Below are 16358 nucleotides of genomic sequence, written 5' to 3' on the forward strand. Positions count from 1 at the left end.
ATTGAGCCAGGTGGCTCATGGGCCAAAAGGTTTGAGAACCACTGAAAAAGAGGCACTTCCGGCCTCTCCCCAAGTTAATGCAATGCAAGTTGGAGTTGGATCGATGCAATTGCCATATAGTTGTATGGGAGGGTCCTTTGGGGGCCAAACCCATCCCTATTGGCAGAGGACAGTGGGAGGAGTTCTTAGAGGGATCACACAACACCCTTTACTTCCAGTCACATGTTCATCTTAACCCTGGAAGTACTACCTCCAGGGGTGGGGCTTTGCGTGTCAAGTGTGCTTGGCTTAAGGGATCAGGGGTGTGGCTAGGGAGGCCAGGGACATGGCTGGTATGTCCCTATTTTGGGTTCAGAAAATATGGTCACCGTAACTATATTTAACCTCACAGGCTTTGAAGGTTTTGGCTGCCCTGAAATTATTTTGAAAAAAAAAAAAAAAAAAAAAAAAAAAAAAAAAGGTTTTTCTATTGGCTTTAGATTGTAGTAAAATTTTCAGTGCCTCATGACTCTGCCCTAATAGTCACAACCCACCAATTAAGAAATACAGATCTAGTTCCTCTCCCTGGCAATGCATGATTGTTTGTCCATTTATCAGTTTTACAGTCTAGTTTTAAAGTGTCCCAAGTGATAGGATACTCGGACTTACCAGAGATAGAGAGAAACACACAACAGATGGGAATAGTCATATACTACCATGAAGGGACTATTCACATTATTTGCATCACAGTAGAAACTAGAGGCCCCAAGATGAAGCCTCCCCTTGTGTTGGAAGTTGCACAAGCTGGGTCTTCACAGCAGCATTTGCACAGGTGATTAGCACCCAGGTCCGAGCACACAGGTTAGTTTAGTCCAGGACTGAGCCGCTACACTGCAAGCCATACCCGTATTACTTTCTTTTCGCTGGGGTCGCATTCTCCCATGTGGCTCACTGCATTTCTGGGGGAGTATTTTTGCACTATGGATTCCAGTGACTTGTGGGAGAACATGCTGTTCTTCAGGCCACATTGGGGAGTTGTGGGTAGGCACTGGAAGACGACGATCAGTGAACGTGGATGCGTTACTAGTCCAGAGTGGAACTTGGGCTCTAACTCACACCACACCAGGCAAGCCAACTAGACTGGCTTGAATGCACCACTCAAAGGGAGGAGTTTGCATGTGTGGATGGGAGGACATCAAGGTAACACCCAAGTAAAAGCCTCTGCTAATTCCACACTGAAGATATACCCACAAAGAGAAAGTCCCTGTCCTGAAGACCTGAACTAATAATACAATTTTCAAAAGCACTGACTTAGAAGTCTACATCCCACTGGGTACATCTAGACAGCGGCGCTATTTCGGGATACGTATCCCGAAACAGCATTTTCTGCATTTTAGCAACAAGCCCATTATTCCAAAATATATTCAAAACAACAGGCTTGCTATTCTGACATCCTGGTAAACCTCGCTCCACAAGGATTAAGGGATGTGTCAGAATAGTGGTCTATTTTGAAAATTGGCACTGTTTAGACAGCACCAAATATCAAAACAGACCACCTCGAAATAAGCTATGCAATTTGCATAGCTTGAATTGCATAGCTTATTTCGAGCTACGCAATGCTGTACCCTCATTAGGAGCTTTTGAATATTGTAGTGCACATTTGTACAATGGAGCAGGAGCTGGCTGATTCTAGCAGGACTTATCTGCATCAACATGATAAACGTGAAAAAGGAAGGATTATTACACTTACTTCACACATGGGATTGAGGACTTGTCAACACTTTAAACTTTACAGCAGCATAGATGCACCACTGCAGCACGGACACAAGATACATTGATGGGCAGGACTTTTCAGTGAGTGTAGGTAATCCACCTTTCCCAACATACAGCAGCAAGATTGACAGAACAATTTTCCATTGACTTAGCCCAGTTAACACCAGAGGTTAGGTTGGCTTAACTAGACTGCTCAAGGCTGTGCATTCATCAATTCCCTCAAGTGACGTAATTGAGTGGTCCTGACTTTTTAGTCAGGACCACTCAATTAGATCACACAGCGAGTCTCTTGCAGAGAACAAAATTGAAGCCCTTATCTCCGCAATTCCAGTCCAATGCCCTAACTACAAGGCCATCCTTCTTTTCAAAGGTAGACTAGAGAATCAGATTGGTTTAGGCTCTGTATTATGAAAACAAATAATTTTCTAGTAACCTAAGGAAGGAACTGGGAACAGGAAGCTGTGTTCTAGTCCTAGTATTGTCAAACTCGTTCTACAAATGTGAATGTAACTTCTCATCTCAACAATTCTCTGAGATACAACAGATGCAAAGGATGGCAAATCTTAACTAAGTCACATTTCCCAGTGCTTTCAAATCCTTGGATGGAAGCTGACAAAAGGGCACAAAGACTAGTTAATACATACCTTCTTGTCCCTTCAATTATCATCTTCAGACAATGTTTAAAGATATCCTCAAACGAGCCAGTGAGCTGACAGTTCTACAGACAAAGAAAGAAGAATTTGACTTGCAGCAAGGGTGCTTGGTTTCTTTCAAGAAAGTCACACAGACCATGCCAAGAGCACAGCTCAGCCAACAGACTGGGAAAAACTCTGATTATTTAGATGGTTGGAGGAGGTTATGCCAACCAAAATTTGAAGGTCATCCTATAAAGGGCTGCCCATAAAGTTAATAAATCCTGGTTTCATTTAGTAACATGGTAAGAGCCTCCAAGGGAGACCGGGATGCATCCAAGTAGAGAAGTCTTGTGTGTTTGAGTTGCCTGGCAATTCAAGGATTCTAATGGGCAGTAAATAATTCTGACAAGACTCATCCAAAGTCTTAGGTCAAGGACTATCCCTCCATCACAGTTGCATTAGCATTGCCTTTGTTGTGCCATCGCTCTGGAGGGACACACAGCCAGGGTTAGAAGGGCTTTCCAAGGACCTGTGCCATAGCAGCCCCAAGATGTTAGTTCATGGTATTTACTAGATTGCAGACAGGAAACTGTTCTGGATTCTCAACCCCTTTGGGGGAAAACTTACCTCAACTTGCTCATGTTTAGCATCGAGAAAAGGACCCAACTGGAACAAGAAAATAAGAAGTCAACAAAGGAATTTCAAGAGAGAAAAGTCTATCCCTTACATCCCGCCTGCTCACTGACTGGTGCTCTAGCCCTGACTTGCGACCCAGGGTGCATTAAACATAGGTAACATACAAGATGCAGCTGGAGAAAAAGTTTTCTAGAGATTAGACCAAAGACTGGGAGCCAAGACTCCTGGGTTCTAGATGTTAACTCAGGAAAGATGTATGGTCAAATGGACAACTCAGAGGAAGGAGAGTCAGGATGCTCTAGTTAAGGATAGTGATAGAAATGTAGCCATGTTAGTCTGGGGTAGCTGAAGCAAAATGCAGGACAATGTAGCACTTTTTGATCTGAGGAAGTGGGTCTGGCCCACGAAAGCTCATCATCTAGTTAAGGAGAGAGCATAATTTGTCTTAGTGGATGACAGCAGGGGACTGGGAGTCAGGTATGCCGAGCATGAGTATGCTTAGAACAACTAAGTCACTTTGACTCCCCGTGCCTCAGTTCCCCCCCCCCCTCCCAATTTCAGGTAAACAACTTGGATTTGCACTACTCGCTATGGGCTCGAACTCTGTGGACCTCAATTCTATTCCCAGTTCTACTACTGGCCTGCTGAGTGATATAAGCAAATAACTTCCTCTTCCCCTCGCCTCAGTTTTCCATCTGCAACAGGGGGATTGTGTTATTCTGTAACACACTAAGAAAGCTACAGATAAAAAGCTCTATAAAGAGAAGCTACGAGATTTAAACTGGGAAAGTGTTTTGCAATGAATGAACATAGGTTTTGCAACATTCCATACAAATGAACCCTGTGGTACTTTAGAAACCAACAGATTTATTAGGGCATAACCTTTATATGTTACCCGCAAAAGCTTATGCCCTAATAAACCTGTTAGTCTGTATCTACAAAAACAATGAGGAGTTCTGTTGCACCTTAAGAGACTAACAGGGCTCCCTCAGACTTTTCTCCATACCAATGGTCCATTTAACTCAGTCTATCAGCCATTATCAGGTGCCTTTGAGGAGCCTTTGGGTATGTCTACACTGCATTCCTCTTTTGGAGAGAGGAATGCATGAGCGAAATTACAAATGAAGCGCAGATTTGAATTTCCCATGCTTCATTTGCATAATCACATCCGGCTGCTATTTCTAAATACCCTATTTCGAGATAGGGTATTTCAAAATAGCAGCCGGATGTGATTATGCAAATGAAGTGCGGGAAATTCAAATCTGCACTTCATTTGCAATTTTGCTCAGCTGCATTTGCATTCCTCTCTCGAAAGAGGAATGCAGTGTAGACATACCCTCTGGGAGGACAATTATGGAAAGTTAGGTGTGGATGACTTCTAATGGAAAGCAGGAGGATTTGTATCTCTGAAAAAAAGTGACCCCATCTAATAAATTGTCTGAAGGTATTTTTCATTGTAATAAATTCAAATCCAATCCATTGGTATTATCTCATAATCCTAACTAAGACCAAAACCCTCATGTCAATCTGAGCACGAATTTTCCCACTACTGAGACAAAGTTCCACAGAATCCTAATATTCTACAGTGTACAGATCAAACAAATCAGCTTAGGCTGCAGATTGCCTTGTTTCAAGGTGCCTTTCACCTTTTCTGACTATAAAGGCAAGTCATTGACTCCCAAGGGAATTTAATAACTGGTTGTATTTGTTGGACAGTCACAGGGATTGTGAGGCTGTGGGTAACTTTATGTAGTTACATACAGAAACTAGACTTCTCTTCTGGTTTAAGATCATCGTGCATTTTTTAAACACATAAAATGAGATTTATCTAACAGTGTTACTCCAACAAGTATCTCTGGGAAGAGACAGTTTGGTTTCGAAGTCATGCTAGGCCCTCTAGTGGGCTCTTTGATAAACCTTATCCCTAGTGTGGCATATCATCTGAAAAAGCTCTTTGGTTCACAGCTACTATTGTTTAGATTTCAATTTAAAGAAAAAAAATCAAAGATCACATCAAGACGCTTTACTCAAGTTCACATCTATCCAGATCCCATCTGAGACACTGCAGCTATAACGCTGCTAGAGGCAACATGGGCTAATGAATGAAGTACTAGTCTAGAAGTCAGAAAACCCCCATTCTTTTTCCCAGCTGCTACTGTACAAGTGTGGACAAATCACCTCCCTTACTTTGTCTTGCCTATTTAGGGCAGGGACTGTTTCACTATGTAGCAGTGCAGTATTTGTTACAAGACCCCCAACCTCAATTGGGTCTCTGAGATCTACCAGAATACAAGAGCTACTTCTGAATACCACTGTGTACTTACACTCACTCCTAGAAATAATTCAGTAATTTACATTTCAGATGGGGACACTTGTGACACAGACTTTTCCAAGGCAACCAAGAGTGGCAGAAACAGAGCTCCTGCTTCAAGTCACTAAAAATCCTAATACAATCTACTTGCCTGTTGTGCACCCAATTCACAGTAGGTCAGACATCCTTTGGATAGATCAGCATAAGAGGTCCTAGAATATGAACTAGTGTAGGCCTTAACACTTTGAAATGAACTTCTGTCTCAAGGAAATATGTAATCCATTGATCAGTGTCTCTGCCTCCAAGCCTGACCCAGAGAGAATTTGAGCATGTTACAGCACAACTAGAGACAGGTTCACATCCTTTATGGACTGGGGACAGAGAAAGGCATGTACTAACTCTGGGAGTATTCCCTGTCAACCAAAAAGATGTTCATATTACAGTAAGGTTTGCATTTACATCAGGGAATTCAAAACTTCACGTGGCAATAAAAAAAAAAAGCATTCATATATTATGGGCCTTGTAAGAGAACTTGCAGAAATAAGCTTTGACTAAGAAAGGTCATATTGCTTTTGAATTGGAGCCTAATTGATCACAGCTGAGTTTTCATGTCATTTTTTAAGCCTTTTTTTTTTTAAATGCAAACAGTTTTCAGCTACATGTTATACCATTTAGTTAAAAAGCCACTGCATAAAGAAGAGAAATAATACCAATGTCCTGAAAGCGCATGTTCATTAAATATCTGATAGCACTTTTCATAAGAGCATTAACCCCAGTGTCCTGGCTAAACTCCAGCTTTGAGTAATTCCATTCTGCCTCTTTCAAATCCCCACCTGCAATTTTAGTTAGAAATGGGAATAATCTTCTCTTCTAGTCCTCAGCAGTTATGTTATGTTGCTATAGTTGGCAAAAAGCTGCAATGATTCTCAGAGAATGTGTGCTTTAAAATCCTATTATGGACAATGGCCACAATTTGAATTGAGACCTCACTGTGCTAGGAACTATACAAATATACAGAAAGACATTGTAAGCACTATAGAGCAGTGACTTTCTAAAGCCCTAATCTTGCAAAAAAAATTATGCGCATGCTTAACTTTAAGCACCTGACCAATCCCATTGACTTCAATAGCACTACTCACATATCTAGAAATAAGCACCTTCGTGCTTTCTCCCATTCTGCCCCTCAAACTGACAAAACCTCCCCCAAGATACCCACAAAGCTACATCATCCTCCTTTAAAACCCTCCTCAATACTCCTGTGATGCCTACAAAAGTGACAATAGTTGGCAGCTGGTGTGCTGAGACCACAGCCTAGCATATTGGCTAGTACAATCTCATTGTTTCCACGTACTCCTCTGTATGTATCCATCCATTTTCTCTTGTCTTAGGGTACGTCTACACAGCAGGGCAAAAGTTGAATTAAACACAACTTCAGCTATGTCAATTGCATAGCTGAAGTCAAATAGCTTAATTCAACTTTTAGCACTGTCTACACATTAGGAAGTAAAAGGAAGAACACTTTTCCTTCGACTTCTTTTACTCCTTGTAAAATGAGAGTTACAGGAGTCGGAGTAAGTCATCCTCCATCAACATGATTTTGAAATAATGGCTTGCTGTGCAGACAAAATAACATTAGTTATTTTGAAATAACACTGCTGCGTAGACATATCCTTGGAGTTTAAGCACCTTAATTGCAGCGTCATCTTTTTCTTCTGTGTTACTACAGCACCTACAGTAATTGGGGGTCTTGTTCCATGATCAGAGCTCCTAGGTGCTATGGTAATACACTACCATATCTGGTCGTAAATTACATTCTGATCTTTCAGTATATTTTATTATTTGTAACAGTTGAGGTAGAGGAGAACAGGTCCTATATAAACATAAGACATTTCAGAATAATTTCTGGGGAAAAAGTTGTTTCTCAAGGGACTCCTAGTTGGGACTGCAGTGCTAGTCCTGCCAGGAGCTCCCTGGGGGAAGGCCCCTGCATGGAATCCCATGGAAGTCAGTGGGCTCCACAATGGCCAGGAGTCCATCTGTACAGAACTCATTGCATGATCCGCATCCAAAAACATGCAGCTCTTCTCCAAAATAAAAGAAAAGGAAGGAATCTTCTCTTACCAGGATACAGACGTCTGGCTTGTCTTTGTTGATAACATCAATCAGATCCAACATAGGATCATAAGTGATGCTGTCAGAAGTTGTGTAGGGCCCACAAGCAACCAAGACCATCTGCTGCTCCAAATCTAAAATGTATTGCAACAATTTCAACACAAGTTTCTAAGCTCCCCCTTTGCCCATAGGGCATCCTCTATCCTGCCAACATAGATACAAGTGAGGGATTTTCATTTCCCTTCGCTTGGTGCTGTTTGCTCTAAGATCTTGCTCTCAGATGTTGCACACTGAAGCATCCATCATAAGTCAAGACAGACACTATAATGCAACATGTAAGCTCGGATACACACTAAGGATGTCAAGAAGCAGGTCATTGGCTAATCATTTAGTCAATACAATTTGTATTGATACACAATAAGTTGAGAAGGGGAGGTACTCTGTCCCATCTCACACCATGTCTAGGCGCTACCCCTGATGCAGCTCTGCAGTTTAAATGTAGTAGGAGCCGGGCATGCAGCCCCGCCCCATGCACATCAGCATTAAACTGGGGCGTGATTCAAGGGACGTTGAGCCTGCCTGATACAGAAAGACTGGAGAGGTCTACAGTGACTTCTCAGCATGGGATGATCTGATCCCTTTCCATCTGGTTCCCTCCCTGATTGATCTTCCAACAGATGGAAAATGGATTAAATATAAATTTGGGCCTCTCAAAAATTCTAACTACAGTCCTTTGTTTAGCTTTAAACCAGACCCTGAAATTAGTTCAGCTTTTCATTACATTCTCAGTGCAGAGTCAAAACACAGGAGATTACTTTAACAATAGATCACTGGGCTTGGATCCAGGAACAGTCTCCCAATGGAACTATTAAAAAAAATTGCAAGCTATGCACAGTAAAGAGTACAGAATAATGCTTTAAAACAGTTACATGTGCACCAGATCTGAGAAACTGCACTATCTGCAGTTTGTGCTATTGAATGTGTGTTTGTCTAATCCTCTACAATATCAATATGAAAAGCTAGCCTTGCTTTTCTAACCAGGAGGGGGAGAATCTTTAAAATGAACTCACCTTCAACTTGCTCTGTAGATTGGTAGAAAGGAAGGGGCACCCCCTGAAAAGAAAGGATACTTAAAAATTATGCAAGCAAAGGGAATAATTGCACATGGCCAAATTCTACTCTCAGGAACACCAATATAAAGTCACAGTAGGCTCTGGTCCATAGCTTCCACATGAAAGACATTTAATCCACCCCTGCACTGAAACAGTCTCTGCAAGAGTAAGGAGAAAGTCTGATTTGATCAATTAATAGGGACAAGTACATTCCTGGGTGGTTATCACATGCCTCTGTGGTACCATGAAGCATAAGACCAAAGGACAAGTGACTCCAACTACACGTGATGTGCATTAAGCTCTATAAATCTACTGCCCACAGGAGCTTAGTGAGATTAAGAAATTGGGGGAGAAGTCAGCCTCACTCATTACTGATCTATCGGACATCGCTGCAGCAGCCATCCAAAAGCACTTGGACAGCCTCAGACATACTCGAGGTGAGAAATACTTAAGAGGTCTTTGCAAGGTGTCTAAGACATAAAATAAAGATGCAGTGGACAGACCCGAGCTGTAGGAGTACGAGTTACTTGGGAAGACATAAGGGGTTACCCTTTTCCAGAAGAGGGAGTTATTTAATCAGAATTATTTCACAATTAAATTATTTTGAACACTCAATTATAAAATCCCTTGTAAGCATCTATGCTGAGTTTCTAATGTATTCGGGTGCGGGGGGATGGGAGCGGGGACACTCCAGCCTTTCCTCCCCCTTTCCATTTCTTCCCCTAAGTGCACCCAGCCTAGGGATGTTAAATATCAGTTAACCTCATGAATTCTTATCGGTTACTCGACTATTCTATAGTCCCCGGGGTGGGACTGGCAGCCAGTACTCTCCGGCCTCACTCCCGGGGACCAACCAGCCACCCTGTGCTGCTATCTCAATAAAAGACAACTCCCCTTGCGAACCAGCTGCCTATCTAGGGGTAGGGGCTGAGCTTCCCGACCGGTCATGAACCCAAATTGAGCCAGGCTGCCTGCCTGGCTCCTAATACACTTTAAATGCAGAGTTGCAGCAGGGGTAGTTCTTGGACCCAGCATGAGTCAGGACTGAGCCGGGCTGTTGGCCAGCCTGCTAAAAAATTCACTGGGGGGGGATGCACGTAGTCTATAGCATTAACCGATAAGCTTTTTAGACTACACTATTATATCCCTAATCTAGCTCTCGCTCCTTCTCCTCTTTTCCCCCAGCACCTCCTGCGTGCCACACAACAGTTAATCAGGGTGGGTAATAGATGCTAGGCCACCAATGAGCAAGAGGCATGGGGGGTGGGGGAGGGCACTGACAAGGGGACTACCAGTGGGTGCTAAGCACCAACAATTCCCCCCCCCTCCCCCGTGGACACCCATGGAATTTATGCCTATGCTTGTAAGAAGAGATAAGTTAGTTTCTGGAAAAGTTCTCATCCTGCTCCTGATGTTTACAGACAGCCCAAAGATGCAAGAAGAAAAGTAAAGAATGTGCACTTTGAGTTACTCACCTCATACAGCTTAGATGGAACCAGTTTTCCACCTGTACTGTTAATACTCTCCATTATCACAACCTGGAAACCAGTTAATAGGAAAAAAAAAAAAACTCATGATGCTAAAATGACAGGTTGTTTGGACTCATTGACAGTCTAGCTCTTTCCTAATATCTAGCTATTTTGTATTGTTTTCAGTAGATTCCCAAAGCGCTTTATGAAAGAGGTCAATATCATTAGCCCCATTTTTACAGTGGGGAAACGGAGTCACATTACCTTATAAGAAAACCTTTGTGGCCTGGTACACACAATGCTGGACTAGGGACTTGGAACTGTCATCTTGGGCAAGTAATCTATTTTTTGTCTATCTCCAAAGCAGTAATAAGACGTTGGTTGTTATTTTTCATATCCATATCTCAAAGTGCTTTACAAAACAAAGCAAGCAGATAGATTTTACAGATGGATAAACTGAGTCAGACACAAAGTGATTTTCAAAGTTACCTAGATTCCACTGAAACACATTAGGCTCCTCTGATGATTCTAACTCTCCTTGCCTAGCATGCTAGAACCGAGGTCTCAAACTTTGAAAGCCACCTTACATAATTCCTGCACCTCAAAGTAAAGGACAGATTTTTCTAGTCCTTACTGCCTCCAGAAATATATCCTATTCAACACCTCACCTGTCCCGGAAAGAGGGAGTATTCTTTAAGTTCTGATAAATCCACAGGAACTTGCCCTCCTGAGGAGTGTTCCCGATCCCCTTCTAGAATGACTGACTTGGCATTCAGTTTTCCATTGCTGTCACAGCCAATCTGTCCCAGTACAGTGACTGGCTCCTACAGAACAGAAAGCACAGTGTGATCTTAGCCAAAGGGTTCCTATTTACTCCAATTTATCTCTCATGCAAGACATCAGTTTTTGAAGTTCCACAAATTTCCAGGGCATGGATTTTGCCTTAAACTAAGTTGAACAGGAAGAGAACTCAGACCTAATTGTCAGGCCCAATTTTCAACCTGCAATAAAAAAAAAAAAAAAAAAAACATAACAATGGACTTCAAAGGAAAAAATATAGTTCTCTTGATTAATCAGTTGTAGATGCGCAACTCATTGCTGAAACTATGGTAACAATTTGTTTGCAAACTGGGTCCATTTTTGTGGGCCAACTTGGCTTAAGGAGGAAGCAACAAAACCAAGCAAGTTGGTGCACAGTCACAGTTGTATCTCAAGTACACACACTTTCATGAACCTTAGTACTGTTATCTCAGAGGCTCACAATAGTTAAGGTCTTTATCCTCACTATATCCTGGTGTGGTAAGGAAAGCATCATTATTCCTTGCACAGATGAGGAATTAAAGCACACAAAGAGTAAGTAAGTGACTTTCCAAGTCACACAGGGAGTCTGTTGGCCAAGCTACGAATTGAACTCAGGTGTCCAAGTCCCAGGACAGTGCCTAACACTGGACCATCTGTCCTCTCAGCTGGAACACTTCTAGACTGACTCACTGGAAGTCTACCATTCTGCTCCCCACCTCATCACATGCTCCAGATGGTCTTCTGGCTCTGTGGGTTCTCCTTATGCATGAAGGCTAGTCTTACACCTAATTTATATGGATAACATCCACTGTTAATAAGACAGGAAGTTTAGAAGGAATTTAAGCCTTGCTGCCTAAAGCTATATTCCAGTGACTGAACAATAGGCACGTGGAAGGCCCCTTCTAGGAGAATTCCATCATTGTCCTCTTTGTTGGTTTTTATACGTTCCTCTGAAGCATCTGGTACTGGCCACTGACAGAGGGTATGTCTACACTTGCCCCCTAGTTCAAACTAGGGGGCAAGTGTAGACATACCCAGAGAGAGGATATCAGGTTACACAGACCCTGGTCTCATGTACTCTGGCAAGTCCTCTGCTCTGATAATTTTTCCTTGAGAATAAGGAAGCAGAGGGTAATTATACAACATGACATTGACCAAGAGACTCAAAGATGCAACTTCTATACATCCTGCAATATTTAAAAATGGGGAAAAAAAATCACAGCAAGTACAATCGAGTGACAAAGACATAAGAACAGAAGAGACTTGCAAACACACACTTATGAAAAAGCTCCTGAGCTGCAGTGGTTACCTGTGCAGGGACTAACACAGAAGTGAACTCCTCAATCTTGTAGTATTTCTTTAGTGCATCCCCAAGTTCTTCTGTCTTCCAGGACAACACTAACATTATTAAAAAAAAGTAAGAAGATTTAAGATTTCTGTAGAGATAAGGAAATAGAACATGAAGTCAGAGAAACAGAGTTTCTCATTCAGAATCCAATGTATTTACCTGGCTCCCCAACTAGGGAACCTAAATGCCTCACAAATTTTTAACATAATCATCCCCACATTATCCCATGCAAGCTAGGGAAGTGCTATTATCCCCATTTTATAGATGGGGAACATAGGCACAGAGAAAATAAATGAATTGCCTAATCTTAGGTATGTGAGACTGTGTTTTAGCAACTGTGTAAGCACTGAAGTTCTTAGCAGTTACATCTGAGGTGGAGAACTTTTTTTGGGTCGGGGGCTGCAGACCCGGGGGGGGTGGGGGGGGGTGGGGAGAAGAGAAGAAGAAAGAGGGAAAAAAAAAAAATCAGTGAGAAGCCAAAAACAAAAAAGAAAACAAAAACAGCAGCCACCCTCACTGACATGGCCCCTGACTAAAAAGGAGAAAGACACTCCCCTCATTCTCCTTGCACACCAGAACATTGGGGGGGGGGGCGGGGGGGGGGGGGAGAGAAGAGAGGGAGAAGGCTACTAGTTTTTACGTGTTCCAGCCCCACAGCAAGATGGCAGGGTGGCCAAAGCACCAGCACAGGCTCCCCAATGCTGGAGGGGGGAGCCCTGAGTCTCAGGGGCCAGATCCAGGGAAGCCAGAGGCCACATCTGACCCCTGGGCCACAGGTTTGCCACCCTGGGTTACACTAGGGGAGCGGCGGCTCCCTGGAAGCTGGTACACTCAGGGACCTGGCTTTTAAGCTGGCTCCCCACACACACTAGGAGCGTGCGTGTAACCATGAAGGTTAACCAATGTGCCCAGGCTCATCGGTTAACCGTGTAAACAGTTACACTTTCACATCCCCTATCTAGTAGCACACAAGAAGTTCATGGCAGAGAAGGGAACAGAACCAAGTCTCCCACATCCCAGGCTCAGACCTTCTTCTACTGTCTTGTGTAATTTTGTTAACGCCTCTATTACCATATACACAAGCAATCACCAATGTCTGGTACCATCTCTTAAGCAGAAGAAAGTACTGTGCCTAAGCAGCAAGGTAACCTCTATATGAATGGAGAGCTACTTCCTGAGATCAGGAAAGGCAAACTTCATTGCTTACTGTAACTATCTTTGAATAGTATGAAGTACCCGGATCATTCCATATGAACATGTTGAACAATATAGAAAATGTTCATGGGGGTGCTCCTCTTTCATGACAGACAAAAGCAACGGGGCAGTCAATGAAATTGGAAGGAAGCCAATTTAAAACTGAGAAGGAAAAAAAAAAAATCTTCCTTTGCTGCCAACATACACATAAAAATGCAGTGGAATGTACAGCTATAAGATGGTACAGTACCAAGAATTTAATAAGATTCAGCATTTATATCAGTAAGATTATCCACAGTTCTATTAAAGAAGATTGAAGCAGAGTGGGTTTGGGGGAGGGGTGAAGGAAATAACCCAGCTTGCTTCAAAGCTTGTGCCAACTTCCACTCTTCCCCTCTAGGCTGATTATTCCATAAACTGGCCACCTCAAGCTTCTTGCAGCTTCCATAAAAAGCATCTAGCACTGCCCACTATTGTCCAATATCTGCTCTTTTTGGCCTGAACCAGTATGGGCTTTCCTATTTATAGGGGCAGCCCAAACTGCTCACCTCTCATTAAATTATTGACCTGACTTTCAGGTCCAAAAATGTACTATCCCCAGCTCTTACTGATCCTTCATCCTGTGCTTTGTGCCCCAGAGGAGAACAGCTGCTAGTGGTTCGCAGACCAAAATTTGCTCTTTGATGTAGTGGGGGCAGACGGGTGTTGCTATATTAATTGCTTTGAAAATTAGGACCCAGACCTCTAACTGGCATTAGAAACTGACAGGTAGCCAGGAGGGGACTGGATGGGCTCACAGCAGCCTTCCCAACCTTCACCAGAACACAAAGTTTTCATTGGGAAGAAGCTTTTGGCTTCCCTAGTTAGTAGAGATGTTAAGAGCCAAAGTATAAGACACCATGAGTTATTAGAGGTTTTACAAACAAACAAAAAAAAAGTTTTTTTAAGCTACCTTCCCGGATGTCACGAAACTTTTGGAACATGAATTTGTAACTCTTGGTGAGCAACTGTTCTGGTGGACCAAAAAGCTTCACACTTGATCTGTGGCCTCCTTTTCCACTCCAGGAGGTGCCCTGCACAGAGCCGAACGAAGTTACCACCTCACCTCGGTTGCTCCGAGAGCCATACTTCTGGGAGGGAGTAGCACTGCATGGAGGGAAGAAAAGGAATGGTGCAAAATAACGATGTTACAGCGGACCTTAAAAGCAGCAAATCCAGTACGAGTTAGACTAAGCCTTCTGTAACATGGATTTGTTAGAGACCAGTTCTGCCTTGGAAATGCAGCCACCTCTGCGGCAGAATGTGGCAGCTGGTTAAAACAGACAGATCTGCTCCTTGACTTAGGAGGTTAAAACTCGAGTATCATCAGATTAGCTACTCTGTGAGCAGGGACAGGACTTTGCTCCTATTTCTCTGAGCCTCCATCTGTAATGTCTAATTAGCTCTTTGGGGGCAGAGATTCTCTCACTGTATTTGTAGAGTGCCTATCACAACAGGGTTCCAATCTCAGATGAAGCTTCTAAATGTCACTGCATAGTTACTAAAAATCTGTGTTCACCATCAGTAGGGTTGTGAAGGCAAGAGATGGAAAGATTCATGGATTTTAAATGCTCAAAGGTACCATCATTATCATCTTATAGGACCTCCTGTATAGCAGCAGCTAGAGAACTTCATCCAATAATTTTTGGATCAGATCCACACATTATGCTCGAGCTACAGCACACCTGTTAGAAAAAATATCTAGTTTGGATTTAAGGATTTCAAGTGATGGAGAATCCACCACATCCACAGCTAAATTGTTACAATAATTAATTACCGTAACTTCACTGATGAAAATTTCCACTGTTTTCTAGCCTGAATTTGTTTAACTTCCATTTTCAGCAAGGAAATTTCCTTATGTCTTGTCCTGCTAAATTAAAGAGTGCCATGCTATACAAAAATCTCTTCCCCGTGTACATACTTGAGGAATGTAACCATGAGTCTTAGATAAAATAAAGAGACTGAAATTAAATTTTCTTACAGTAAGGCATGCTTTTCAGATCTTAAATAATTATTGTGGCTTTTTTTAAACCCTTCCCAATTTTTCAAAATCTTGGGTGAATGTGGACAACAGAACTAGATACTCTGATCTAATAATGATGCCATACATGGAGGTAACTCCTAAAGGGTATTTCCTGGCTTATACAAGAGGAAATTCACTTTCTTGTTTAAAATATCTTGAGACTTTGAATCTAGAAGTTAAATCACAATTTAAACCCCACTCAATGTTAATGTGAAGAAGATTCAGGGAGCTGCTAGTAATGCCAACTCATTTGGGAAACCAGTAGTACCATACCTTGGTGAGAAACTGTTTGGAGAGAAAAGCAAGTAGGGGCTACGGGTGGATAAAGTCCTTTTAGACCGTGGAGTCTCTGGTGTTGTTACGTTCCGTTTCTGAGAGCCCTACAATACACATGCAAAGAAAGAAAACTATGCTCACATCAGCTAGGAGAATAAATCTTTGTTTGTTAAGACAAATGAAATAGCGAACAAACAATAACATTTTCATGTATGCCCCAACGCCTTAAAATTCCATCTAGCTGCTAACATCTCAGAGAAGACTGAAGACCAGTGGCCTTCTTTATTGAACAGAAACATACAGAACAATATACACTTACTTTTGACGGTGTTGTGTAGGCATCTAAGATATCCTCCTCTTCCTCATCTGCATCAATGCTAACACACACAAGTCATGGAAGAGAACAAAGGAGCGTCTACAGAAATATAGGGCTTGATCATTTGCTGCCCTGCACCTTATTCAGTCATTTGCAAACCTCTACAGTTCTGTCTTGGAAGACTTTTGCCCTACACATATTAGGGATATAATAGTATAGTCAAGTAACCAATTAGCAAAAGCTTATAGTTAATGCTATAAACTACATGAATTCCCCCCACCCCTGCCAGTAAATTTTTTAGGAGGCTGGCCAGCAGCCCAGCTCAGTCCTGTCT

At 42.4% G+C, this 16358-nt stretch overlaps 1 protein-coding gene across 1 annotated transcript in view; it reads right to left on the reverse strand.

The window, feature by feature from the left end:
* The window catches only part of POLA2 (DNA polymerase alpha 2, accessory subunit), a 53062-nt gene that overhangs the window by 31218 nt on the left and 5486 nt on the right, over positions 1-16358 (reverse strand). Inside the window, exons 4-13 of the mRNA XM_075939137.1 lie at positions 16028-16085; positions 15706-15812; positions 14323-14516; positions 12138-12226; positions 10696-10851; positions 10034-10096; positions 8517-8559; positions 7456-7580; positions 3015-3053; positions 2397-2470 (exon numbers count right to left, since the gene is read on the reverse strand). Of these exons, the coding sequence (XP_075795252.1) occupies positions 2397-2470; positions 3015-3053; positions 7456-7580; positions 8517-8559; positions 10034-10096; positions 10696-10851; positions 12138-12226; positions 14323-14516; positions 15706-15812; positions 16028-16085 (948 nt within the window). The remainder of the gene's footprint in view (positions 1-2396; positions 2471-3014; positions 3054-7455; positions 7581-8516; positions 8560-10033; positions 10097-10695; positions 10852-12137; positions 12227-14322; positions 14517-15705; positions 15813-16027; positions 16086-16358) is intronic.

Source organism: Pelodiscus sinensis, chromosome 11 (assembly GCF_049634645.1).
Source record: "Pelodiscus sinensis isolate JC-2024 chromosome 11, ASM4963464v1, whole genome shotgun sequence".
In the NCBI taxonomy this organism is placed as follows: domain Eukaryota; kingdom Metazoa; phylum Chordata; order Testudines; family Trionychidae; genus Pelodiscus; species Pelodiscus sinensis.